Raw genomic sequence first — 26815 nt, forward strand, 5'->3', positions numbered from 1 at the left:
AATTCATTATAAGTTTATTTATAGATATAACGGCATTCTCTGTCAATCATTGACTCAAGTATTGGAGCTTAATGTGTTTGCCTGTATACAGTTGATGTAGTGTCGTACCTTTCCATTGCGTGCTCAGTGTACTCGTTCACCACACTGACAGCTCAGCAGATAACACTTGTGGGATGTTAAGACGAGGCAACAGTCCTTATTGTGCTTGTTGTGTGCTCAGCAGGGAAACTTTAAACCAGTGAAGTGTGAGGAGTGGCCACTCAGAGACCACCATACAAACTCTTTGTTTCATCACTCAGAGAGCAGAACAGGGCGAGAGTCAGAGGAGATGCTAGAGATCTGAGTTTTATCTTATAGCTTCAATAACTCTGGGAGTGGACGTTGATATTGATCTGATTATTTACATGCAAGTTTGATGATTGAATTTTCCCAGGAAGACATTTGCAAGATATTGTTGGTTGAACAGAAAATGACCACCAATCCGGTAAGCTTTCATTTGTTTGAAATAGAATAAGTCCTATTCATACTATAATAATGCCAGTATTGAAGATATAAGTTTATAAATGTGAGTGTATAAAATGTGTATGATTTTCTATTTGAAATGCTGGACAATCTCTCGTACGTTTATATTTTTAGCTCAAATTCTTAAATCACCATCATTACAAGCAGTATGAAAAGCTTCTCTCTCATCACTTGTGTTTTACTGACAGTACCTGGACTCAGGTCCTTATTTCATCTATGAAGATGTCGAAAGGAAGCTTCCTCCACCGAGCCGATCAGATGTTGAACCTCAGTATGTTCATCATCTGGCACCGAAACCCCCACCTGAGATCAGCCACTCTGTTCCCAAACACAAAAGTAGGACGGTCTCCTGTTCAACACTGTTGAAGTGATTTAATATAACTGTTAAAACAGAAACTGTGTGCAGGTTCTGAGTAGGATTATTTTTTTAAAGAAAGGTTTAATTGAAGAGTAGAACTTTGGCACACCTGTAGGTCGACAGGTGTGTAGGAGAAGACCTCAGGTCGACAATATAGAGCAAAAAGGCTCGGTACACAGACCTTCAACAGGTTATTTTAGAAAATAAAAATAACTTCATGAAGAAGGATTAATTGCAAAAGCTAAATATGATGGAGCTCTATGCATTTATATTTCATTGTTTACTGTAGATGTACCAGATGTAAATAAATAACCATTAATTTGGACATTAGTTGAAACAAAAAAATTGATTTACTCTAAACTTTTTTCATGTTAGAGATACAGAATAAATGGGATGAACTCATAACTTATTTTTTATTTCCATATTGAGGAAAGACATTTTCCTATATATCAGTGATTCTCAAGTGGGGTCCATGGCACTAATTTAAAATATCATGATATAATTCATATTTAAAAAAAAAAAAAGCTTCATAGTCCAACTAATATTATTTAAAATTTTAAATCTACAGTTTAATAGTTCACAGATTACATTCTAATCTAACAGATCTATATCTCACGGGAATCTGCAAATATGTTTGATACATATAATATCTTTCTAATACATATTGTTCTTTCACATAACTAAGACTAGTTTTAAAAAAGTGTAAAAAAAAAACAGGCTATGCCAAATTTTGAGGGGGTATATTTGGTATATTCTCTATCTTGTAAGGGGTCTTTGGCTGAAAAAAGATTGAGAACCTCAGCTACATATGATTGAAATAAATACTAATTATTTTAGTGTAAATGTCAGCCTCATGCAACAACAGTACTTTTATAGAGATGCATTCATATACTTGTTTCATATAGAGAATTATTTATAAGATAAAGAACAAAAAAAAATACAGATGTTTTTATATAATTAGAATGAGATCAACGTGGCTGAAAAGCATTTATTAAAGACATTTAACCAGCTGGGTGTAAATGGGGTGTGTTGTTCTGTCAGGTGTAAAACAGCGGTGTGTGAAGTTCACTGTGGCTGCTGTGATCTCCCTGCTGTTCCTCCTGCTGGTGGCTGGGGTCCTCCTCGGTTATTACTGTGAGTGTCCACTGTAATATAATAACTCATATGCTATTATTACAACCTCTCTGTGAACTGAATCTTGTCTCTCGTGGCCCCAGTCTCCTCGTCCTGTATGCACGGGATGCGGTGTGGAGATGGGAGCCGTGTGTGGGAGTCCCAGTGGTGTGACGGAGTGACGGACTGTCCTGCAGGCGAGGATGAAGATAACTGTGGTAAACAAACTCATCCAGGGGTTCAGAGTTCAGGATGAAACACACCTGGACATCCTGCAGTCTGTTCACTCACCTTTATATTCATAAAACACAGTCTACACATCTTTTACAGCTAAAAGGAACATATTAATATCTTTACTTAGATCTCATCAAAGAGCATCATTTTAACACCCTGCTGTTCAGGATTGTCTTGTAATTCCACATAATTTAGATTGGAGGCCATTATTGGTGTTAATGTTAATAGTGTATAGTGTAATAGTTAATATGCAAAGTGTACTAGGTCAGTTATGTGTGTATATGTTACCTGAGTGTTTGTGTTTGTGTTTGTGCTCAGTGAGGCTGCATGGCTCCAGTTTCCTGCTCCAGATCTACTCGACTCAGAGTAAAAACTGGAGGACTGTTTGTTCTCAGGGCTGGACCGACCAGCAGGGGAGAGCAGGCTGCCAGCAGGTTGGATACAGCAGGTAAAGATGCTCCCGTCTGTTTTCAGTCTCTATAGTCTGACGTGAAGGATCTGTGTGTTTAAATGTATATTTTCGGTTATGTGTTTGTTTGACAGAGGCACATATTTTAAATCAGGCCAACAACAGACTGACTCTGATGATGGATTCTTAATAGTGAAGTCTGACTTCAACCCCGAGGCGTCCATCCTGCAGCAGCTGGTGCTCAGGTTAGTGAGCTGGTGGAGATGAACCAGTGTAAAGATGTTGAATCATTTATTATAATATTTCACCTCAAATGTCTCTTTTTTGGCTTCTGCAGCGACACCTGTCCCAACAACAGTGCGGTGACATTGCGTTGTACTGGTATGTTATTACTATTTCTTATTTATAGGCTTACAGTGTAAGGGGTGGGTGGGTATTAACATCGGGTCTGCATTTGTGTTGATTATTTGCTGCAGTTGAAGGTGGAAGAGATGTTAGAGTATTTGTCTCTGTTTTCGGTAGAGCTGCCCCTCTTAGTCGACCAATCAGTTGTTTTGGTCTTAGTCGACTAATTGACTAAGAGGGGGGGCAGCCCTACTATAACTATAAGATTTGATAAGTTCACTGTTCTATGTTCACTCTCCTCTTTACAGTACATTTATTCACACTTTGACTGTGTATATACACGATTGTGACCTCTTCTGTACCTGCTTGTAAAAGCCCTGTAGCAGTGAAATGCGTCCTCTCTAACAGCAGCAGTTTTGTCCTCAGATTGTGGGCGAGGGGTGAACTCCAGCAGGTCCTCTGGAGGTCAGCTGGCCTCTCTGGTATCCTGGCCTTGGCAGGTCAGCCTGCAGGTGGCGGGCTCCCACCGCTGTGGAGGAGCCATCATCTCCCCCTACTGGATAGTCACCGCAGCACACTGTGTAGCCAGGTGAGGCCTCATTACACCCCTTAGATTAGTGTAAGTGATGTGGTCCAGCTTGAATCTACTCTCTGCTGTTTCTCTCTCCTGCAGTCCTGCAGACTGGGCTGTGTATGCCGGGATACTGGATCCATTAGGGACTCTGTTTAACCCTGCGTACTCTGTGAGCCGCGTTATAGCCCACGAAGGCTTCAACAGTGTCACTCGCAGGAATGACATCGCTCTGATGAGGCTCTCTAAACCTCTGGACATCACAGGTGCTGATACACAGAAACACATACACAGAGATGCAAAAACAACAGAGCCACACTCAGCAAAGTTATATTTATATTTTAAAACATTTTCCAGGAGGCTTGTCTGCAGAACTTGGATTTAAGTCTGTTTGTGAGCAAAAAAACATTCTAGTTAGTGTAATAACAACATAATACTTCTAGTTTATCCCTCATATACATTCAGTTGCCAGTTTATTAGGCACAAGTAGCTAAAACTAATGCAATAAATCCTCCCTTCATGAAGGATATAATGTTCAGTTCTTGTTGAAACTGTTTTAGAGAGGTGTTGATTCAACTCTATGATTGTCTTCATGAAGGGAGGATTTACTGCATTAGTTTTAGCTAGGTGTACCTAATAAACTGGCAAAACTGAGTGTATATCTCTTACTCTGTGGATACCAGCTGATAAATGCATACTGGAGGTTGTAAGACTCATCACAATGACTTATAATAACAACAGACATATTCTCTCCTCTGGTAGCCTCCAGGAACATCAGCCCGGTCTGCCTCCCAAATGTTGGATTAAACATCAGTGATCCTCAGAACGGCTGGATAACACGATTTGGTCACACAGTAAATGGAGGTGAGACAGTTATGTGATGTGATTCCACGACGAGACGTATAAAATATATCAGAAACCAATTTACCAAGATTATATATTTACTTTTGAAGTATTTAAAGATTAAAGCAAGATTGTGTGCTACCACTGGATGGCACCAAAGTCCATTGACTTTTACTCTGTTTTACTTGATAATGAAGAAGTACGCTGATCTTTTACTTAAAAGGAGACACCCCCGGTGAATAGGGTAAACAAAATTAACTAGTAGATATCACCATGAAACTTACTCAGTTGATTAGTTACATTCATTTTTTGTATAACAATTTTTCTGAAAATGTATGTTTAAATATACAAATGAGGCATTATCTTATCAAATATGTGCTAATTTGCATATTTCCATAACAGAAAACATTGGATAAAGCCAGGTTCAAAATTCTTGTTTCATTTTGTTGACATATTAGAGTCAAAGGTTTTTATAGATATCTCTTTTTATCACTCCATAAATCAGAAAATACAGCCATAAAAAATCCATTTTCGCCTTGTTTTTAGGAATAAAATATTCTATAAATCAGGCTATGAATGATATATGAGCAAACTCCTCTGTAAAAACCTTCAGAATATAGATAGGACTGAAACTGGGAAGTTTGGTGTATGTAAGTGATACTGATACTTTAAAGACATGGGTTGTAAAATTTCATACATTTTGAAGACACAACGGGTGAATAGCGTAAAATCTCTAACTAATAATCACCATGAAACTTCTCAAGTTGATTACTGACATTAAGACAATTATTTTTTGTATTACAAGTTTCCTGAAATGTTATTTTTAAATAAAATGAGGCATTATCTAATACTAACTTTTGATGAATTTAGGTTAAATCTACAGACTAATAGACAAAGTAGTAAAATAAACACCTAAATGTGTATTTTAGATGTTTTCTAATCACTAGTCTGAAAGAAGACATGTTATGGAAGCAAAATAGCTCAAAATCTCAAAATTGACCTGTGCATGAAAAACAAGGTTTTTGCATGAGGTGTCTTGCTAGTAGAAGTAAAAGTTACAATACTACAGTGTAGAAATACTCTTTTACAAGTAATGCATCCAAATATACTTAAAGTACCAAAAGTTAATGTAGCCTACTCATTATGCAGAATGGTCCGTTTGAGAATGATGTACATTATATTATGTAGGGACAATGTGCATCACCTTGAAGGGGTTTATTTCACAACAATGACCCGCTAGCTGTACATTACCCCGCTTATTACACAGCTACTTACTTAAGAAATCAATAATTTGACACAAAAATGGTCCGCCAGAGTCCGACATCAGAACTGCGCCCATAGCAACGGTCTGTTATACATAGCAACGGTCTGCTATAAAGAAATAACATACCGTGTAACGCTGTGATTGACCAAGAATCGATTACTCAACAAAGCCGTGTAATAATGGATTATAATTATTGATGCATTAATGTGTACAATACTTCACTTTAATGTTGCAGCTTGTAAAGATCAGGATAATTTAAATGACTTTATATACTGCTAGGTAGCTTGTGATCAATAAAGTCTTATCTTGAACTATATATTTTAGCGGAGGGGTACTCGGTTGGTTGCAATCTGCAACGACGTCGCTAGATGTCGCCAAATCCTACACACTGTACCTTTAAATGAATGTCTTGTTATTTTGACAGACTCTGGCTCTCCTCACCTGATGGAGGCTCAGGTCTCCCTCATAGATGCTGCAGACTGTAACAGCTCCATCGCTCACAACGGCAGGATATCACAGGACATGTTGTGTGCAAGAGAAACGGAGGCAGCAGCCCACATGTGCCATGTAAGACAAACCACGCAGTCATTTAAATGCTAAAACCAAACTTAATAAAATTATTATTAATATTTTTGATTAATGATGACATGATACTCATATTAAAAGATGCAACAAAGGGCAGTTTGTTTTATTTTATAGTGACGCAGTGTGACTGCCCCAGGTTATGCGTTTAAGCTGCAAATACATCCTTTAAATCCAGACGTATCTAACCCTAGAACAATGCACTCAAAGAAATGTTCACACGAGCTGCAGCAAATTCTCTTTATTATGAGATCTTTTCTGGTACAATTCATTTTTTCTCGCTCTAATTGAGCGGTTCCTGCTCTTTAGAGAAGTCAAAGCATTTTCATGCTCTTATACAACTTGCTTTGAGGCCAAGTCAAACAAGACCTGCATTATGTTCTGTACATGCGAACAGCTTTAGATAAACAGTTCCACTTTGTGGATTATAACAAACCGCTCATACAGTCCAGTCAACAATGTATCTATAGTTAGAGCAGCGGAGCGGCAGCTGACCATGATTTCATGTTTTATTTATGGAGCTTAGAAAGCCTTGAAGGACCTTACATGCTTATTAAACTCAATGAAGAGCATTTATAGTGTTTGAGAGACATTGAGGTCATTGTAAAGCTCTTCATCTTGAATGTGGGAATCTTGATAAGTGTTTTATGTATGTTCAATAAAAATATCACTCTTTCTCAGACTAACAGCAGCGGCCCGCTGGTGTCCCTGAAGGACGGAGTATGGTGGCTCGTAGGGGACACTATTTGGGGGGAACACTGCACTGAGCAGAACAAACCAGGTGTTTACGGCAACGTCACCTATTTTCTGGACTGGATCTACCATCAGATGAGGGTAAAAACCAAAGAAACATTTGACTTATAAGGGCGAAATCAGATTCCAATTAATGCCGAGGATTTCCACGTACTGTATGTACAGATCATTTGATTTAATCTGCTTGGAGGACCGGATGCAATAAGAAGGTTTATCTGTCTGGTGCTCCAAGTAATACTGCTTGACTCAGGCTGGATGTACAGTGATAATACCTACACAGCGGAGTCTTAAAGGTCCAGTGTGTAGGATATAGGGGGATCTATTAGCAGAAGTGGAATATAATATTCATTATTATGTTTTCATAAGAGTATAATCACCTGAAACTAAGAATTGTTTTGTTTTCATTAGCTTAGAATGACCACTTCATATCTACATAGGGAGCCAGCCCGTTCTCATTCCCAGGGTGTCAAATACGCTTTGTCACGTCCGTCAGCGTTAGATACTGATGCTTAAGGCAACCTTTAAGCTGGGGATACACCAACCCGACATCAGAGAACTGGCGGCGACGAAGTCCGCTTGCTTGCTGCGTCGCCTCACGTCGCCTTTTTTTTTTGCAGACAAGTTGCAACCGAACACATCGCAAAGACTACAGCCAACTGCCAACTAACATGTAATTTTATATATTAATATTCAAAATTCAAAAAGGGAAATCGGAAGACAGAGGACGGCGGATATATGATACATGTTATGATACATACATGATATGATACATACATGAAACAAAGCGGTGGTGAGAAGAGCCTTCTGTGTTTTTCCTCTTGACTTTACTTGTTGGCTTTCTTTCCTCACTTCCGTTTCTCTTCTCGTGCACTGATTCGTTTAAGCTGAACAGCCAATCAGAGTGATTTCTCTCACCGACGGGCGGCGTCGCCGATTCAACATGCTGAATCGGACAAAAAACCTCCGACACGGGCAGACTAGAGCCAACGGTGCGGGACACACCGAAAAAACTAGGCCGACGGTCGCTCACCAACGGGCCAAAACTGTCTGACAGATGACCGTTCTCCGACACACTTGTGAAGGGGGGAGGGATTAAACCTAATTATGGCTGTAAAAACACACAATTATCACATGAAACAAAAACTAATTTTTTTGTTTTTGTTTACAGAAGCATCAAGATGACTGACAGGACCAAAGATGAATCATCTGAGATGTTTGTGTTTACAATTTATTTTTGTTGAAGTGTGCAGATACATTTTTATATCAGGGCCTCAACAATATCTGTATCAGTTACATAACTTATTTCCTACACGATATTACTGTATTGTCTTCATAATTTAAATCACTGTTGATGCTTAAATTCACATAAGAAGCTCCAATGAACAATGTTTTTATTTTTGTATATTTGTGAAATATCCTTTATTTTAGTCTGTATGAATATGATTGAAATATTTAATTTAATTAAGTGATATGTGAGCCAGTAGATGGAGATACCGTGTCCCAACACAAGATGTCACTCACAAACCACATCAAGCTTATTCCCACTGACTGTTCACTGAGTAACCTTTTCACAAAAACACACCTTTATTCATTTAAAATGATTTACATCTTTGATTTGGTCACAAGTTCTTTTATTTACAGCACAAGTACAATTTTGGCACGGAAAAAAAATACACTTATAAATAAGTGAACATTCAAAGATTCAAGTGTACCTTCAATTTGACAACTTTAAGAACCAACGGGCACATTTTTCAGATTGATTGCGTGGCACAGTGTCAAGTTTCATGTTGACTTTTACGTACGAAGAGACTGTAACATGACACGTTTTATTGCTTAACTCCAACGAAGCGAACGGAGCGTGTGTTTCCAATGAGTCAGTTTCAAAAATCCTTTGGCTTCTACTTTAGTGTTTGTATAAAATGAGCAGTATAAATATATGTACCCTTGAACATCTAGTGTCTAAAAAGCAAAGATTTGGAATTAATAAGACAATCACACACCAAGAGACTTAAATATAAACAGAATTAGTAAACTTACATTAATACAACAAATTGCATAACAGATCGAGAAATATTGATCTTTAGCTTTATATTACACTTTTTGATTGACTTTATAAACAAAGTGCAATTCAGCAGTTTAAGGCTCAAACTGCTGATACTGTATATCAGTTTGTATAAGCAGTAAGGCACTACAGGCACTGTAAACGTGTTATATTCTTCCGATTAACAGTGATTGTTTGAGCAGCTTTTCCCCTTAACTTCAACACACACAGACTAGAGGTTAATGTCAAAATATAAGAAGGCGTGAGAAACATTCCTTCATTGATCACAGAATGAAAAAAAAAAAAGAATAAAGGCACGTTTTAGGTCGTATGCCTTTTAGAAATTAATAATACAATTTGTCTGGAAATAAAATCAGTAACTTAAATTGTTCAAGAATGCAGCAATGGTTGGATTGTAAGGAAGAAATTCCACCCTTAGCTATTATCATACTGCTGGTGTGATGTTTAAGTGTGCGTCGGGGGTTTATTTTATGTTAAAGTGTTTCATATTTTTGTTCACCCTTTCGCTCGTGTTAGTGGTGTCCTACATTTCCCAGAATACCTTTTGACAGCCCTAAAGAGAATAAGCCTGAACCTGAAGTGAGTGCCCTCTCAAACTACACTCGAACTAGTCGGTGTAGTTGCGGGGAGAGCAACATTGATAGCATAAGAGTCCTTCCAGTTGAGAAAAAGTACGAAAAACTGCTTTGTAGCTACATGACATTATGGACTTTTAAAGCTACAGTCAGTGGAGAAATTGCATCTGTTCTTCTTCTTCTTCTATGCTGGATGTCTTCCTCTGTGTCACATATGATGGTATGACCAATCATCAGTGAGAATAAGAGTCAACAGCTGTTTTTAGGGTGGATTTTCTCGTCAAGAGGCAGTTGATCTGTCTATGTCGACCTCCGTGGGCCAATCTGATGAGTGCAGTCTAGAGTCAGTCACACATTCAGAAGTGAGTGTCACTGTTCGGTTCAGGCTGAGCCTCACCCCCGTCTCCACCACTGTGGACGAGCTCGTCTCAATGCCCCCCTGCCCGTTCACCCTGTCCGCCTGTCCGTTTCCTCTCAGTCACTTGATGCGGTGGCGGACCAGAGAGGACTCGTCGGTTATCTCCCCGGTACGGTTTCTGTGTCGGCAGGGCAGCGCAAGCAGGAGCAACAGGATGATGAGGACCACCGCGCAGACCGCCATCAGGGCGTAGGAGATGATCCACAGGAGAGGCTCCTTCATTGTTCCGCCGGAGCAGTTGGCCGCCACGTCTGCTGCTGAGAAGGGCCCTGCGATCTCTGAGAGAGCCACTCCACCGCTCACTGCAGAGAGATGCAAAACAGAGAGTTGCAGACCTCAATTCTGAATCGTTCTCTGTCTAGATTTCACCAGCCAGCTCAGAAATTAGAGCTGGCAACCCTACTGTCACAAGCCTGTATCCTTAACCTTCGGCCTACAGTCTTCTTGCTTAATAAGGAACAAAGGTGATCTTTGTACTTTAAGAGGAGAGTGGGAGGCCTTGCCCAAGCTCATGTTAACACAGAACTACAGGAGAGTGCCGCAGTTTAAAGGTTTAACCAGGATGAAGGGGATATTCTCTGGGTTTTGGTCAGTGAACCTGCAAGTTGTGTTAAATTATACATTGTTCTTTACAGTTTGCTTTTCCATAAGTTATCAGGTAATCAAGGCACTTTACGGACCTCTGGACGGTGATCTTTCTTTCTTTGTTAAAAGTTAAATGTCTGAAGCGATATCATCAGCAACATTTTGCCGATTCTATCACCAGCTGAAACCATACAGAAGAGATTCAACCTTTCATAGAAGCTTTAAAGGTACAGTTTAGGATTTGGTGGCATCTAGTGGTGTGGTTACAGATTGCAACCAACTGAGTACCCCTCCGCTTACTCCTCACTGTCCAAGACTGCAGTCATGTGAGCCTATGAGTGCAAAACCGTGGTAATGCCATTCAGCTTGCTCAGAGGCCATCCTTACCATAATAACACTACTTTAGGAGCTATGGAAGTCAAATGGCGGCTGGCGGTACCACGGTTTTGCACTCTGCGGCTCACGTTACCGCAGTTTCACAAGCGTGTAGAGAGCTCTCTCTAGAGCCAGTGTTTGGTTTGTCTGTTCTGTGCTACTGTAGAAACATGGTGGAGCAACAACAATTCTTAGTTTCAGGTGATTATACACTAATGAAAACATAGTTGTGAATATTATATTCCATTTCTGCTAAAAGATTCCCTGAAATGTTACACACTGTTCCTTTAAAATGTGCTGTTCTAAACAACTGAGGGAACCAGCTTTCCTCTGCGGGTTTTATTTTTTACATTGTAAATAAGTACAGTATGCGTGTATTTATTGCTGCCTCGTTCTTACTGTATGTTAGTTCTTGCTTACACTGACATTTGATTTTGAGTAAATAATATGATGTCAAGTGGTGATTATAGTGCATATGTTGATGACTGAGTATGAATAGAGCCCTGTTTGTGCAAACTTCAGTCTTTTCTTCTGTGAGTTGAGCGCTTCATACATACTGAGATTGGCAACACAGATTTTAAACCACATAAAATTTTTATCATAAGGCGGATACAAATATTAATATGGGTGTAACCCTGTAGATCTTCATGCACAAATGCCCTCTTGTTTCCATCCTAACTTATGTTTTAAGATACACAGTAAACACAGATGACTTACAATGTTTGAAAACGATATACGTTTTACATACTGTTCTGTCTTAACAGTAACAGTCTTGTGTGTACCCTCACCTGCACAGCTGCTGGGCGCGAAGCCCAGTCTCCGCTGGGCGCGGTCGAACACAACGTAGAAGCCTTCCATAACGGTAGCGCCGATCACCAGGCCATTAGCTGATGAAGACAACCCGAAGCGGAAGCAGTCCAACGTGCCGTCCACGTCTGTGATTGGCTGGATGTAGAGCTGCGACACGACAGAGAAGAATGAGGACCGATGATCATTTGTGTCTCTTAGGTTGACTTGTTTTTGTGTTTATGTTTATATCCAGGTACCTGAGGCAGGATGGTGATGCGAAAGGACTGGCTGGTGTTGGTGGCCCTTAGGTAGAGGGACAGCTTGGGGAAAAACCTCCAGGGGGTCTCTCCCTTCATCCAGCATGCAAGCTTGCTGCCTTCCCAGAAGCCTGAAGAAAAGTCCTGGATCTGAACCAAAGAGAAACAAAAGAGAAATAGACAAAGGGAGACAGAAACAGAAGGTCAGTACAGCACCAAAACAGGTCTTGCTGTTCTCTTTCATTTCCCCACTTGGGATTTATCTACAAGGATGTGGGTACATTAATTGAAAATGTTGCTTCCGGGTTCAAATTAACCTTGAGTATTGTTTGTGTGCACTTACAAAAAGGTGAAAAAATGTGTGAAGTGGAATGAGGAAACAAACAAAAGCATGGGCGCACACACATATTTATATAGCAGAAAAACTCCTGATCCTTCCTTTCAAAGCTACTACGTCCTTGAGCAGTGAGTGCGTGCTATCCTTTCCTGCATCGCTTTGCTCTGACAGCATGTTTCATCACCGTCTGTGGAGAGACGGCGGCTTACCAGAGAGCTGCGTGTGATGGCTTCTACCACCGCATTGAAGACGTTGACAGGAAGACGCAGCAGTGTCGTCCCACTGTCAACTATAGCTTTATCCATGTTATACTGAAAGAAAGGGAGAAGGAGTGAAGCGCAGTAGTGTTCATGGAGGACCTTGAGCAAACTAAAGAATGTAAAACGAGGAAGCTCTTGGTTACACTCCCCTGCATTGCTGCGACTGAAATTCAAGTTTAATTTCCGTGTTGTAACCTTGATACAATCAACTCATCAAGAAAGAGTATTAACTGCTTCAAACGTAAAGATATAGTTTAGCTTGAAGTGTACCTCTCTGCAGTCCAGCTCCAGATTCTGGTCGCCAACCTCCAGCTTCAAAACCTCCACTTGGTAGTACCACTCCTCTACTATGGGGGTGTACCACACTGACCCCCGGTACAGAGTTGGTTCAGCCCCTCCCATGATCTGAGGAAGGAACAAAACGACTTCTTCAATCATCTATGGGTCCACTGTGACCACAACAACACCACAGCGAATATCCAGCAAGAGTAGCAAAGGTTTATATCATCCCTCCACAAGCACCCTGCCATCTCATCCACCTGTCTGTGTGAGTGGGTCACATGATGGAGATGCAGTGGAGCGAGGCACCGAGGCCGTCTGTGTAACAGTGACAGACCTGCTCTCAGCAGGATGCTATCTTAGCTTAATTAGCTCCACTCTAACTAGACTGGGCCTCCAGTGGAGAAACCACATTGACAAGGAAGATACCGGCTATTATGTTTCTAAAATGCACCCAGCTGCTATGTCTGATCCACTAGTGAAGGATTTTATTTTTTGTCTGTGAAGGGGAGTGCTCACCCACATCCCCGTCCTCTATGAGTGAAGCGCATAATTGATATGTTAAATAACTCTAGACACAAACTGCAGAAGTGACAAAAAAAAGGGTCCAAATACTGTTTAGGTCAAAGATCTTTGCCTTTGAACAAACTTTACAATCCATCCTTTTGTGATTAGTTCATTTGTTCACATGACTACTCACAAGACTGCCTCCTGCGGGGTCCTCTGAGCTGCTGGCTGACAGTCCAGCGCCACACATCTGGAGGGAGAAGATGTCAGGGATTCGCAGCTGTTGCACCAAAGAGTTGAAGAAGGGCTCCACGGACGCGTCGGGCTAATTGAGAGACAGGAGATGTGCGATCGTTAACTTGTGTTTGTGCATTTTAAGATTTAGATTTGTGAGATTATCCAGATTGATTTAGAGGCCATCAGTTTTCTCTTTGCCAGAAGGAAAAATACACTGGTTGCTACTGTAATTGATACTTAAATAAAAAGATATGACCATAACCCTTTTCATCGTAAGTTATATTGTAGACAATATTATTTTCCTGATTAGGTAGCCATACATGTTAAACACTTAAATCATTATCTGTGTGCCTGTGGAATGGGACAAAGTAACCCTTAAAACCAGGGATGGACTAATCCAACTATTTCAGTCCCGACACCACTGTGTGGAAGTGACTGGGATCATTAATTTATGTGTAAGACGACATCTAATTTTTTGGCGTGATGCTTCTGAAGATGTTTGATTAAGTTTGTTGTGTAACATTTTCCCCTTGAAACATTGGCCTTGCAGATATTGCAAGTAGCCAGAGAACTTGTTGGCATAGCAAGTCCCCAAACAGCTGACAAATTTGTTGTTAGCACCCTCGGTTATGTGGTCTACCAGCGTGCTGCAGACGCATGATGTAGTATGTGCATAATAAGATGTAAAAACATAGAATTGAATTGAATTAGATTGGCTCCATTGTCACCGATATCGATCCAACTATTTGAGTCAGTATCGTCAGTAAGTTAACTGAAACAGAAATATTTTAATGATGTTTTAAAACAGATAAAAAGGTTGTGATTAAAACAATATTCTGACCACTGTGAACAAGTGCATGCGTATGAATGGGTGTGGACTGGGCGGAAGTATGAGACAGTGGTTTGCCCCTTGACTAAAAGATGTTCTCTCTCCTATATTCATCAGATTTCATGTCAGTGCTGCGTTTTCATGTCACGCATGACAAACAGCCCTCAGGCAGGTTGAACCTGAACACTCAGGAGACACCAGCAGCACAAAGTGGTCAGTGTGAGCGTATCTGCCCCTCAATCACTGGCATTTGATCGCAAAGGTTGCTGCAGTCGGCACAGAATGAAAGAATGCATTGTGCCAGTTAACGCTGATGTCATTCTCGTCCCATCAACACTATATTATCACGTTAAAGAAAGCCGACACGGGGTGAAGCACCTTGGTTCTGTGTCTTTATCACACTTCACACATACTGTATATAGGATGTTCTTGTAAATGAATCATCACTATATTGACATGTAGGATTCCAGTGAATAATTTCCAGTGAGAAACATGCTGTCTTCACTTAGAGACTATTTTTACAGAGGAGCACAGAGGACTGATAGAAAGCTTCGTCACATGGTGCCACAACAATCACCTGAAGCTTAATATCAGCAAAACCAAAGAGCTTGTGGTGGACCACCAGAGGAACAGGAGGCTTCCTGTCCTGGTTGTCATCCAGGGAGCAGAAGTGAAGAGGGTGGACTCATACAAGTACCTTTGGGTCCAAATCAATAACAAAAATGCCTAGTAACTAGCTACCATCATTGTGCAATCACTCAAAGGGATAATTTATTGACCTTTGACAGTTTTCTTTGTTGTGCCTGTCTGATGTATAAATTAATTCATGGTCTTAAACAATGTGTGTCAATCTACAGGGACAATGCCAGGGAGAGGTGGCTGCTCGGCTAAATTTAGAAAATCAGCATTTTCAGTCAGAGCAGCAGATAAATGGAACTCACCTCCCACCCGTACCAGAGAATGCACAAGCTTCAACACCTAAAACATGGCTCAAGACAAACCAATCATGTGATCACTGATCTAAACCTTTGTATGTAACCAACATGGAGACTGTGTAATGTATATATTGTGTGACGTTGTTTTATATGTGATGTACTGTTACATTTTGCAAACTGTTTTGCTTTTAATTGTTTGTATTTCACTGTAGTTTTTTTTTTTTTTACAAGTAAGTTAGCTGTATAGCTAACTCTGACTCAATGGTAGTGTTGTGCATGGCCCCTGTTAAAGGACAACATCGGTATTTTTCAACCTGGACCCTATTTTCCCATGTTTTTATGCCTAAGTGACTAATGGGGACAGTAGTTTTTTAAACTGGTCCAGTATTGAGGGAGAGCGCTGCAGCCACCAGCCGCTAAACAGGCTGTAATGTAATCATTTGGGGCAACTTGGCACCTTCAGTTTACGTCTCAGATTGTGATTATAAATGTCTGACAACATTATGGAAAGGATCCTACAGAGAAATTAAACGCTTTTCTTACCTTTCGCTTGATCCGGTCTGTCTCTCGGAGAAGCCTCACTCCACATTGTCGAAATCAGCTAAATATTCAGCCACGACATTGAAAATCTTTTAGATAACAATAAGCTACACTTTCTGTACTCCAACACAACGAACTCTGACAACATCGGTGTCCCGTGGCACTCCTCTGTCCACTCTCACTCACGTTTCCACCGTTGTCTTCCGGCAACAAGTCACGACACAATGACAAACCGAAAGAAAAAGGTAAGAGGAAGGTTTTATTTCTCTGTAGGGTCCTCTCCATAATGTTGTCAGACACTTATAATAACAATCTAAGCCTGTTAGTGGTAAAACAAGCACTTTTAGTGAACATAAACTGACGGTGCCAGGTTGCCACAAATGATTACATTATAGCTTGTTGGCTGGCGGCTGCAGCGTTCTCCCTCGATACTGGACCAGTTTCAAAAAGGGTTTTCCTCATTAGTCTCATAGACACAAAAACATGAGAAAATACGGTCAAGGTTGAAAAATACACAAGTTATCCTTTAAATAAACTACACTAAGATTTAAGGTAAGATTCAATCTTTAAGAGCATCTCTCTCACCCGTGCCAGCATGGGATAGGCCAGTCCCAGGATGCCCTGCCAGTTGACCCCAGGAAGGAAGAAGCCGTCAGATGACAGGATGGCAGCTATGTTGATGGTGACGGACCCATTTAGGCCTTTGGGGATGGAGACACTGTCAGTGCTCAGTTCGCCTTCCCAGTTGCCCTGGGTGTACCTGACAGCCACAGTCCGGCCAGCTGTCTGGTAGGTGCTGGAGCTAAACACAGGGGAAGAAGCCAAGTAGTGTGAATAGTTACAATGGCCTGGCCTTAATGGATTTGTTTGGCAGATTATGACTACGTATGATGTGGTAAAAGGTTTGTTTGACATGGTAAATACAGCCTGAGCAGATAACCCCTATATTACCATTTTATTCCCAATATTTCCTGTTAATTCACACAAAATTTCAGTAAATTATGATGGAAAGTTTCCACCTTGAATATCCCCGGAAGTTTGCAACACTAGAGTACACAAAGAGTCGAAGCCACTCACAGCGCAGTGTTGAAGTAGTGAGTAATGAATGGGTGTGGAGCCGCGGCCACGGCAAAGTTACTGCTGCCCGTATCCACCAGGATGTTCACCTGAAAAACACAAGTACACAAGGCTGTTTACTTTAACAGCCGTTACAGTTATCTGCTTCAGGCCATCCCCACCCAAACATACAGAGCTCTTGAGTCACAAGGTAAAAGTAAAAGCTGTAAAACTGACTTTAAGCCTTTAAAATGCCGCTAAGACACTAAAGTGTCTGTTTGTACAAAATTAGTAATTAGGCTAGAGGAGGAAAAAGCAGAAGAGGAGCAGAGGACGTGGAGGGAGAACAACAATAATCAAATAAAGTAAATAAAAACACAAAAATAAGGAAATTAAACTAGAAATAGTGAGAAAATGGAAAATGAAAGCAACAGACAATGTGTTTTGGTTTGACGCGGAAGAAACAAATCAACGTTTTGGTCAGTGTTTTGTTGCAGGCTGATTATTCCTTAATGCGGAGCTTTGATCGTCAAGTGAAGAGTGCACTTTACAGCTGTATTTTGATATCAAATGTAAACATCATTTTGGGACTGGGCATAAGCAGGAATTTCATATTAACTTGGATCAGGTACAAAACAAAACCCTGACTGGGGTATCCTTCATTTCTTGAGATTCCAGTGTCACACAAACTGCAAAAAGTACTGCGCACCTCCGATATAATTGCTCTCTAATGTGTGATCTATGAGACAAACATGACCGCCTCTAGCTACTGACATGACTGTTCGACCTATCCAGCCATCCTAGTATGTGTCATGTGCACAGTGGGGATCAGCTAACAGCGGTTGAGATAATGTTGTCTCGGGCATCAAGTCAATGAGCAGGAACTAATTAGCTTGCAGACTTCTGTCACCTCCACTACTGAGCAGTGGCCACATTAACACTCACTAGCAAGCATTCCTCACCATGACGGGGTCATAAAGCTAATGCCCCGTAGCCACCTGATGACTCAACAACAAAGAGGTCTATACAGCGGCTCTTCAATGATGTCACATGACACGGCCTGACACAGATATAACAAAAAAAATCTCCCTTTGTTTTAGAAAAACCAGAACAGCAGGAAGTAGTTTATTAAAAACAATGAAGTGTTTGACAGACAAGGAACAAGAATTCCAACAATTACATGGAGAAATCCACTTCCTCAAGCCTATCTAAACCATGTCTAACTAGTATGGAGTCATAGGAGTGCCATGAAAAAGAATAAATCTGTAAAAGAAAATTTGGAAATACAAAGAGAAATAAAATAAAAAAAAAAAAATACACGGGGAAATATAAAGATAAATAACAAAATATAAAAGAATTATAAACATTTTCATTTATTTTCACATTTATTTCTGTATGTATTTATATATATATATATATATATATATATATTTTTAAATAATATATATTATATATAATATATATTCTTTTTAAAATAATATATATATTTAAATATTATATATAATATTTTGCATATAAAATCATATTTTTTCTGTCTTTTTTAAATATTTATTTTTATATAATGTAATTTATTTATTTTTATCTTGTTACTTTTCCTTATTCTTTTCCTTATTACTTTTGCTATTCCTTGAAGGGCGAAGCTTTCAATCAACTGGCTTTGGGTGGGCTAAGTAGTCATTTCCTGCACACGTATCCTCCTTTTAAAAAAACAAAAAACAGACTCATTTTATCGCAAAAAATAAATAATTATATATTTCTAAAAGTATATAAATAAATATATACAGAAATATATAAACAAATAAATGTGAAAATAAATGAAAATTATAATCATTATTCTTTATATTCAATTATTTGTCTTTATATTCCCACAATTTTTTTCTTTTCTTTTACAGATTTATTTTTATTTTTGACACTCCTATGACTCCATAAACTAGAGCCTGTTCATTATACTACACTATTTCCTCAGAAACCAAAAGTATCATAACTAACTCCTTTTAGCCAACATCCCACGGTCATGCTGAGGTGTTTATGAAGTCATTATGAAACAATTGAAAAAAACAAACTGTAATTATCAACAATGTGTTATCAACTGGTTCAGTCGGGCGCAGGAAGCCCCAGTTGGCCCGTCCGTGGGAGTCAGGCTTATCAGTTCCTCCTCATTGAACAGGCGCTGGTCCCATCACTGTGACTGTGCCATCTAAAACCCCACTGCTGCCTTGCAGATGGCATCAGTCCACTCACACAACGCCTGAACCGGCCAAACAGGCCAGATTGGAAAATACTGAAACCTCGTGGTGCGGGAGGGGGGAGCAGGGGCATTTCCTTATCCCCACACCGCATATCTTTTCCAGTCACACTATCCTCCCTTAGCTCGGCTGCTGAGCCTCAGGCAAGGCTCTGCCCCCGCTGCTGCGGCAGCCTGCAGTTGAGCGTTCACTGTCTAATTGGCGGTGGCTCCGTGGCGGCAACGTGCATCTGCTACCTGTTTGTACCAATTAGCAGATGTGAGGCTCTCCAGCCGACACCTCAGCCTGGCTGTGCCACATGCTAACAGATGCGGCAATTAGTGGCTCATTTGAATAGTGCCTCATTTAACACCGCGGCCCTGTAATCACATCATCATTTAGTTGGAATAATATTGAGAGTATAACTCAATAGTATTGAGTTACAGGACATTTTGGCACCGCACAACCAATCTCAACCAAAGTGGATTGAGCTCTGCTGAATAACTGATGTAAAGGTTTCACTATAACTAGTATTGCAGAGGGCACATGAGTATAAAGGCTGAAATATCAGAGGAGAAATATTAAGAGGTGGAACCGTTTCATACATCTATAGTATTAACGAACTAGAAATTCTGTAAATTATGTTTTAACTAGGGCTGTCAATCGATTTAAATGTTTAATTACAATTAATCGTATGATAGTCCATAGTTAATCACGATTAATTGCAAATTAATTGCGCATTTTTTATCTCTTCAAAATGTATCTTAAAAGGGAGATTTGTCAAGTATTTAATACTCTTATCAACATGGGAGTGGGCCAATATGATTGCTTTTTGCAAATGTATGTATATATTCATTATTGGAAATGAATTAACAACATAAAACAATGACAGATATTGTCCAGAAACCCTCACAGGTACTGCATTTAGCATAAAAAATATGCTCAAATCATAACATGGCAAACTGCAGCCCAACAGGCAACAACAGCTGTCAGTGTGTCAGTGTGCTGACTTGACTATGACTTGCCCCAAACTGCATGTGATTATCATAAAGTGGGCATGTCTTTAAAGGGGAGATTCGTGGGTACCCATAAAACCCATTTACATTCACATAACTTGAGGTCAGAGGTCAAGAGACCCCTTTGAAAATGGCCATGACAGTTTTTCCTCGCCAAAATTTGGCGTAAGTGTGGAGCGTTACTTAGTCACCGTCACAACAAGCTAGTATGACCTGGTTGGTACCAATGTCATGGCTTGGGTATTCTAGTTTCATATGATACCAGTATCTCACAAGTAATCACAAGTCGCGTTAAAGAAATTCAATTCAATTTTACTTCCTCATGAGCTTTCTCAGGCTGTGCAGAGAGCAAGTCACCTGACACACGTCCCAAATAGACCTTTGTCACTGCTTTTATTTTGACATGTCATTGCAGGAAACACACAAGTGTAACTGACATGAGTTCATGATCCTGGTGTTGTGTTTACTGGGACACTTAATAGAACAGAGCCATTGTTAGTGTTGCACCTGTGCTTTTCCTGCTATGATAAGTAGACATCTCTGCTGTGACAAAGGTCTAATAGAAGCCAACAGGTGAGGCACCCTTGACACTGTTCCTTAAGAAAGTAATCAAAAGATGCCTTTCATATAAATAAACACCAATATACTGTATATAAATCATAAAAAGTTATTCCTAGTAGCATTACATAGACACTAATTGTTTAAATTACTCATTAGAAAACACTGAAAGTATGTAAAAGAACAGTACAAATTCAGCACAATGCAGATAAATAATAAAATATGCTAATAATGCTATGTTGAGAGTTATGGTAAAATTGTAGTTTAAGGAGAGGAAGTGACACACTGACACACTGAATATACTTTTGTCATGATCAAGAAATTAAATAAATGAATGTATTTACTCCCATATGGAATAAATTAATTATTTGAGTTGCTTCTTGCAGGATAAAATAGGTGATTTGTTTGATAAGTAAACAGTTTAAATGATTGTATCTACTGGGGACTAATCATGAAAGAGTCAGATGATGTTAGTCAGTCATTTATCTGTTGATTATTGATTAGGAACCACACATGTGCCTGGTTATAGGGCATGCACCACTAAGCAACATTAGGTTTGGGGAATTTCCTCCTTTGAGCAACAGTTTAAACTGTAGTGTTTGATTAGAGCAGCGAATATTTTCCAAAGTACAACTACAGCCTGGTTGTAAAGTTGTGTGGGAACTTACAAGAGCTGCGTTATCCTCTCAGAGGTTGACACAGGGCAGTGACATGGCAGGTAGCACTGATAAGCCTCTTGTGGAACTGAGAAACTGAGCTGTGCCACCCAAGAGTCTTAAAACCTCTGATCTGTTTAACTCGAGAAACCCAGGGAACAACAGGTCAAGTCACTAATGAGATAATTCACCTTTAGTTTAAACACACTTTCTTACAACACAAATGGCAAAGCGTGGCCTTAAACCATCATGTATTTTTAATAGTGACGGGAGAATCCCTCTGCCAACTCTTCCGGGAAGATTTAGTCCCCCCTTAATCATTAATATGATCTTGTTAGGCACTTTAAATAACAAGCAGTATAAAATGACAGTAAATTACACAGGCATATTTCCGTGCAACCAAAAGAAAATAAGCAAGCAAATATGCCTGAGCTTGTTTTGTACAACTGTTGGAGCTGCTCTTTGCTCCCTTTGGAGCCTCATAATCCCTGTCAGCTGCTTGGTAAGAAACAGTGGTCTTCACAGGCAGCATCATGTGAGTGCATGTGAGCGGGGCTTTAGTCTACCTTCAGACCCCAAAGGCTGTAAAAGACTTGAGCCAGCCAAATGCACCCCACAGCCATAATACTATCCTAGTGCCAAGATGGTACCAGCCACGAAATAACCTGGAAATAAAACAGCTGATTTTGTTTCATAAGGACAGCGATTACAAAATATCTTCCCATGACTTGTTTTTCTTTGTTAGATATGTGAAATACATGAAATGTCATGTCTCTCTTTCTTTGAAATTCTGACTAAACATTTCATTGTATAATTGAATTATTAATATTGTTAGTCTGTCTGTATGTGTATATATGTATATATGTCTATATAAATGCCAACCTCCTGAACTCTGACGTCTCCTCTGTCTGAGTTGAACAAGTGCAATGTAAATGTGCAATAACATGTTGGTCACTTTTGCAATGTAAATACTGTAAATCTACTGTTACGGATATGTGCAATAGCATATGCTGATCACTCTGTGCAATAATTATATGATGCTGTGCAATAATTATATAATTATCTGACGTACACTTTGTGCAATAATCTGGCAAAACTGTAAACTGGCAAAACTGTCATCTCATCAATATACATATTATATTTTTATATTGTATTATCTTTTATATTTTTTTATATTTATATTGCACTATCTCTTTTTTATTATTATTATTTATTTATTCACAATCTAATTTCATTGTACTACACAATGACAATAAAGGGCTTGAATCTTGAATCTATATGTAAAATTCAATGTGTAAATTGAATATTTTATCTATTTATCCATTTAAATAGATCAATATTGTATAGTTAGGTATAGCCACAGCCCTGAGGTGAAACAACCACACTTAAGCTCCTTCAGTGGGTCACATGGTGGACAGACTGGCCCCTGTTCACACACACCAGACCTGACACACAAGTGACTGAATATATAACACATGACCTTCCAATGATCCAATGACTAAAAAAGGAAAGTTAGTATAATATAAATATAGTAACATGGGTTAACACGCATGCATATATACATATGCTTGGAGGTGACCTGACATGAAGGAGGATGCATGTGTGTGCCCATGTAAATGATATTACTATATATTTATTTTCTATTAACTTATTTGTTGATTTAATTTATTATTACTCTCATATTTTTGTATTATTATTGTTTTTTTGTAACTCTATTCTTTCTTTTTATCAATATTATTATTTATTTTCTTAATTTTTTATTTCAATGTTGAAGTTGTTCTCTAGTGTACTTAATGAGTTTGTCTATAAGCTCATCTACTTAAAAAATTGGTTAATAAACTATTGTAATTTCGAACTGTAAATTGCATATATGAAAACAACCTTGAAAAAGGGGGGAAAAAGTATAAAAAAAAAAGGAAAGTACAAAAATATTTTTTCCAATTTCATTCTGCTCCAGATAATGATCTTATACTGCACTAGAGCTTTTACTCTTGTGTGTTATATTCTATTTTAGCTTCTATCCTAGCTTTTTTTTTTAGTTTATTTCTAATCTTTAATGTTTTTATGTCTTAATGTTCTTGAATGTTTAAGTAAAAGCACTTTGAACTGCCCTGTTGCTGAAATGTGCTCTACAAATAAAGCTGCCTTGCCTTGTCTTGCATTGACTCAACAACCTTTAACTTAAATACTAAACTGTACACATGCTACAGGTATGAAACAACAGATGTTGTGATGAAGGCATTACCTTTTGACCAGGAGTCCCAATAGACATCTCTATGTAGTAGCCTCGTCCAGAGTCGCCCTGCAGGTTGTTCACCATGTCCAGAAAGTTGACGGTGCCGGTGGGATCAGAGGCCAGAGAGAGGCCGTTTCCATCCGCTGTTAACACCACTGTCTGGGTCACATCCACAGCAGAGGACACGTTGTACCTCCCGGTGTATATCTTCAGTGGTATAGAGATGTAACACTTAGACACAACGAAGTATAAGCTGAAAACAAAAGCCCATAGCGACGCAGAAGTGGTGTGAGCCATGATGATGGTTGTGTTGATCTGTCTGGTGATAACTAGGGAAAGTCTTGCTCAAAGTTTGCTCCTTAAGTTGTCAGTTTAGCCATCATGCGAACCGCCTGTACCGCGAAACGCTGCCGTCACCGTCAAAACGAAACTAATTAAGACATGGTATAAATAGTTTGACTGATAACAACTGTTTGACTGCAGTCAGAAGATAAGCTTCTCCGGGATGTTTCGGTTCCTGCAACTTCTCCAACTGTGTGCAGCAAGACAACATACAGAACACGACTTCCGCTTACCTTCAAAATAAAGGACACGTTAACGGTTTTCCAGTGCTCCAGTTATGACGTTTTTTTGTAGGCCAATCTGGAGGTTAGTAAAACAAATCGGAGATTTCGAGAATAAAGTCATATTAAGATTAAAAAGTCGTAATTTAATGAGAATAAAGTCATACTATTTCAAGATAAAAAAAGTTGTTATATTATGAGAATAAAGTCATAACGTTATGAGAAAAAAAGTGGTAATATTATGAGAAAAAAAGTTGTACTATTACGAGAATAAAGTCGTAACTTTACGATAAAAAGTCGTAATATTACGAGAATAAAGTCGTAACTTTACGATAAAAAGTCGTAATATTACGAGAATAAAGTCATAACTTTACGATAAAAAGTCGTAATATAACGAGAATAAAGATATAACTTTGCAACAAAACAGTCGTAATATTAAGAGAATAAAGTCATAATTTAACGAGAAAAAAAGTCATAATATTACGAGAATAAAGTCATAATTTTACGAGAAAAAAACGTATTCTCGTAATATTACGACTTTTTATCCTAAAGTTATGACTTTATTCTCGTAATATTACCACTTTTTTCTCGTTATATTATGAAAATAAAGTCATAACTTTAAGAGAAAAAAGTCGGAATATTACGAGAATAAAGTCGTTACTTTACGAGAAGAATGTCGTAATATTACGGGAATAAAGTCATAACTTTACGAAAAAAAAGTCGTAATATTACAAGAATAAAGTCATAACTTTACAAGTAAAAAGTCGTGATTTAATGAGAATAAAGTCATACTATTTCAAGAAAAAAAAGTCGTAATATATTACGAGAATAACATTATAACTTTACGAGAAAAAAGTCCTAATATTACGAGAATAAAGTCATAACTTTACGAGAAAAAAAGTTGTAATTTTACTCATAAAAAGTCGTAATTTAATGAGAATAAAGCCATACTATTTCATGAAAAAAAGCCGTAATATTACGAGAATAAAGTCATACTATTTCATGAAAAAAAGCCGTAATATTACGAGAATAAAGTCATAACTTTACGAGAAAAAATTCGTAATATTACAAGAATAAAGTCATAACTTTACCAGAAAAAAAGTTGTAATATTACGAGAATAAAGTCATAACTTTACGATAAAAAGTCGTAATATTACGTGAATAAAGTCATAACTTTACGAGAAAAAAGTAAAAGTAATATTAATTTATTTCGTTATTTGTGAAACCTATAACCTAAACCTAACTTCACAAGATGCTCCACGTTCCTCATTTTCACATTCACACAGGCGGTACAGCATTTATATTATTATGACTATATTCTCATAACACTACGACTTTTTTTCTATTAAACTTATGATTTTATTCTCATAATATTATAATTTTTTTTCTCGTATAAGCCACACACAGCATCATAAAAAACAAAAAGAAAATCATAAATTGCTGTCACAGACTATACCAGGAAAACTTATGTACAAGGATAAGTCAATGACTTCTTCAACTCTTTTAATTCTTGCCAAAATGCCTTGAGGTGTTTGTTTTCATATTTTAGGATATGTTAATATTTAGCATTTTGTCCAAATATTTGTGTTTTTGTATTGTGAATACTATTTTATTTTGAAGGCAAAGTGGCCTAACTGGCACTTCCTGCCTGGGAGACAGGTAACACAGTTGAACAACTTCCCATCATGAAATGATGATGTCCACTGAGCACACTGGACAAGGTAATTTAACAATTAGGGGAAGTGTATCTCTTCTTTTAACAGCGTTATAAAAATTAGACATTGTTCCACGGTTTTTTGCTTCGCTTTAATGTGTCCACATTTAAAGTGCAAATCAAATGTTCCATCCTTTGCCCCACAGCCTTTGGTTCTCTTGTTATGGTGGGAAAGTTACTTTAAATTTGTTCAGTCACAGAAAAGGAAATTCCCTTATTATGGTCATGCTAGGCTACACCACCAGAGACTTAATGTTACAGTAAATCAGAAAAGTTGTGCTGTGAATTTAATAATTTATCATTATAAATTGATTTAAAAGCAGTTCTGCATGTTTTATGTTCATCTCTTAGCCTATCAGTATTGTAACCTACATTTTTTCTAATGCTACCAAGACGATTCATCTCAGATTGTGCCGATTTTGTTGTAGATTGGTGCTATGTTTTTTCTTATTTATAATTGTTAGGCTTTTTGAGTTTTTGATTTTTAAAGACAACCCCAATAATAGACAACCAATGTATTTAGTTCTCAGCTGTTGGAGTACAATCCCCATTGAGATTTCAAAACACTCAGCATTGCACACTTATTAACATAAGCCATTTATGATGATATTTACAGTCAAATCTATCAAAGCTCATTCAGTCACATTGTATTTATAACACACTACCTGTATACAGTATAGGCTACTCTTTTCAAGTGTCAAAATGCTCCAATAAGTTCACATGCTCACATAAGCTCATTATGATGACATGCACAATTATATACTATGGTTTATTATTATTATTATTATTATTATTATTATATTATATATTAT

The 26815-nt window shown here is 38.5% G+C and overlaps 2 protein-coding genes across 2 annotated transcripts; one reads left to right on the top strand and one right to left on the bottom strand.

Annotated features, from left to right (window-relative positions):
* Positions 1-469: 469 nt before the first annotated feature.
* LOC119491905 (transmembrane protease serine 2-like) lies at positions 470-7105 on the top strand. Its single transcript, XM_037776169.1, has 12 exons — positions 470-484; positions 711-858; positions 1922-2014; positions 2098-2211; positions 2546-2675; positions 2771-2881; positions 2974-3017; positions 3408-3571; positions 3647-3818; positions 4315-4416; positions 6084-6226; positions 6923-7105. Exons 1-12 carry the CDS (start codon positions 470-472, stop codon positions 7103-7105), a joined length of 1419 nt encoding a protein of 472 aa, XP_037632097.1.
* Positions 7106-8581: 1476 nt separating this feature from the next.
* On the bottom strand, positions 8582-24293 carry bace2 (beta-secretase 2). Its single transcript, XM_037776168.1, has 9 exons — positions 23736-24293; positions 17057-17145; positions 16565-16781; positions 13632-13763; positions 12923-13057; positions 12602-12703; positions 12056-12205; positions 11798-11966; positions 8582-10351 (listed from the first exon to the last, which is right to left on the bottom strand). Exons 1-9 carry the CDS (start codon positions 24021-24023, stop codon positions 10110-10112), a joined length of 1524 nt encoding a protein of 507 aa, XP_037632096.1. The 5' UTR covers positions 24024-24293; the 3' UTR covers positions 8582-10109.
* Between the last annotated feature and the right edge of the window lie 2522 nt (positions 24294-26815).

This window comes from Sebastes umbrosus, chromosome 7, assembly GCF_015220745.1.
Source record: "Sebastes umbrosus isolate fSebUmb1 chromosome 7, fSebUmb1.pri, whole genome shotgun sequence".
Lineage (NCBI taxonomy): Eukaryota > Metazoa > Chordata > Actinopteri > Perciformes > Sebastidae > Sebastes > Sebastes umbrosus.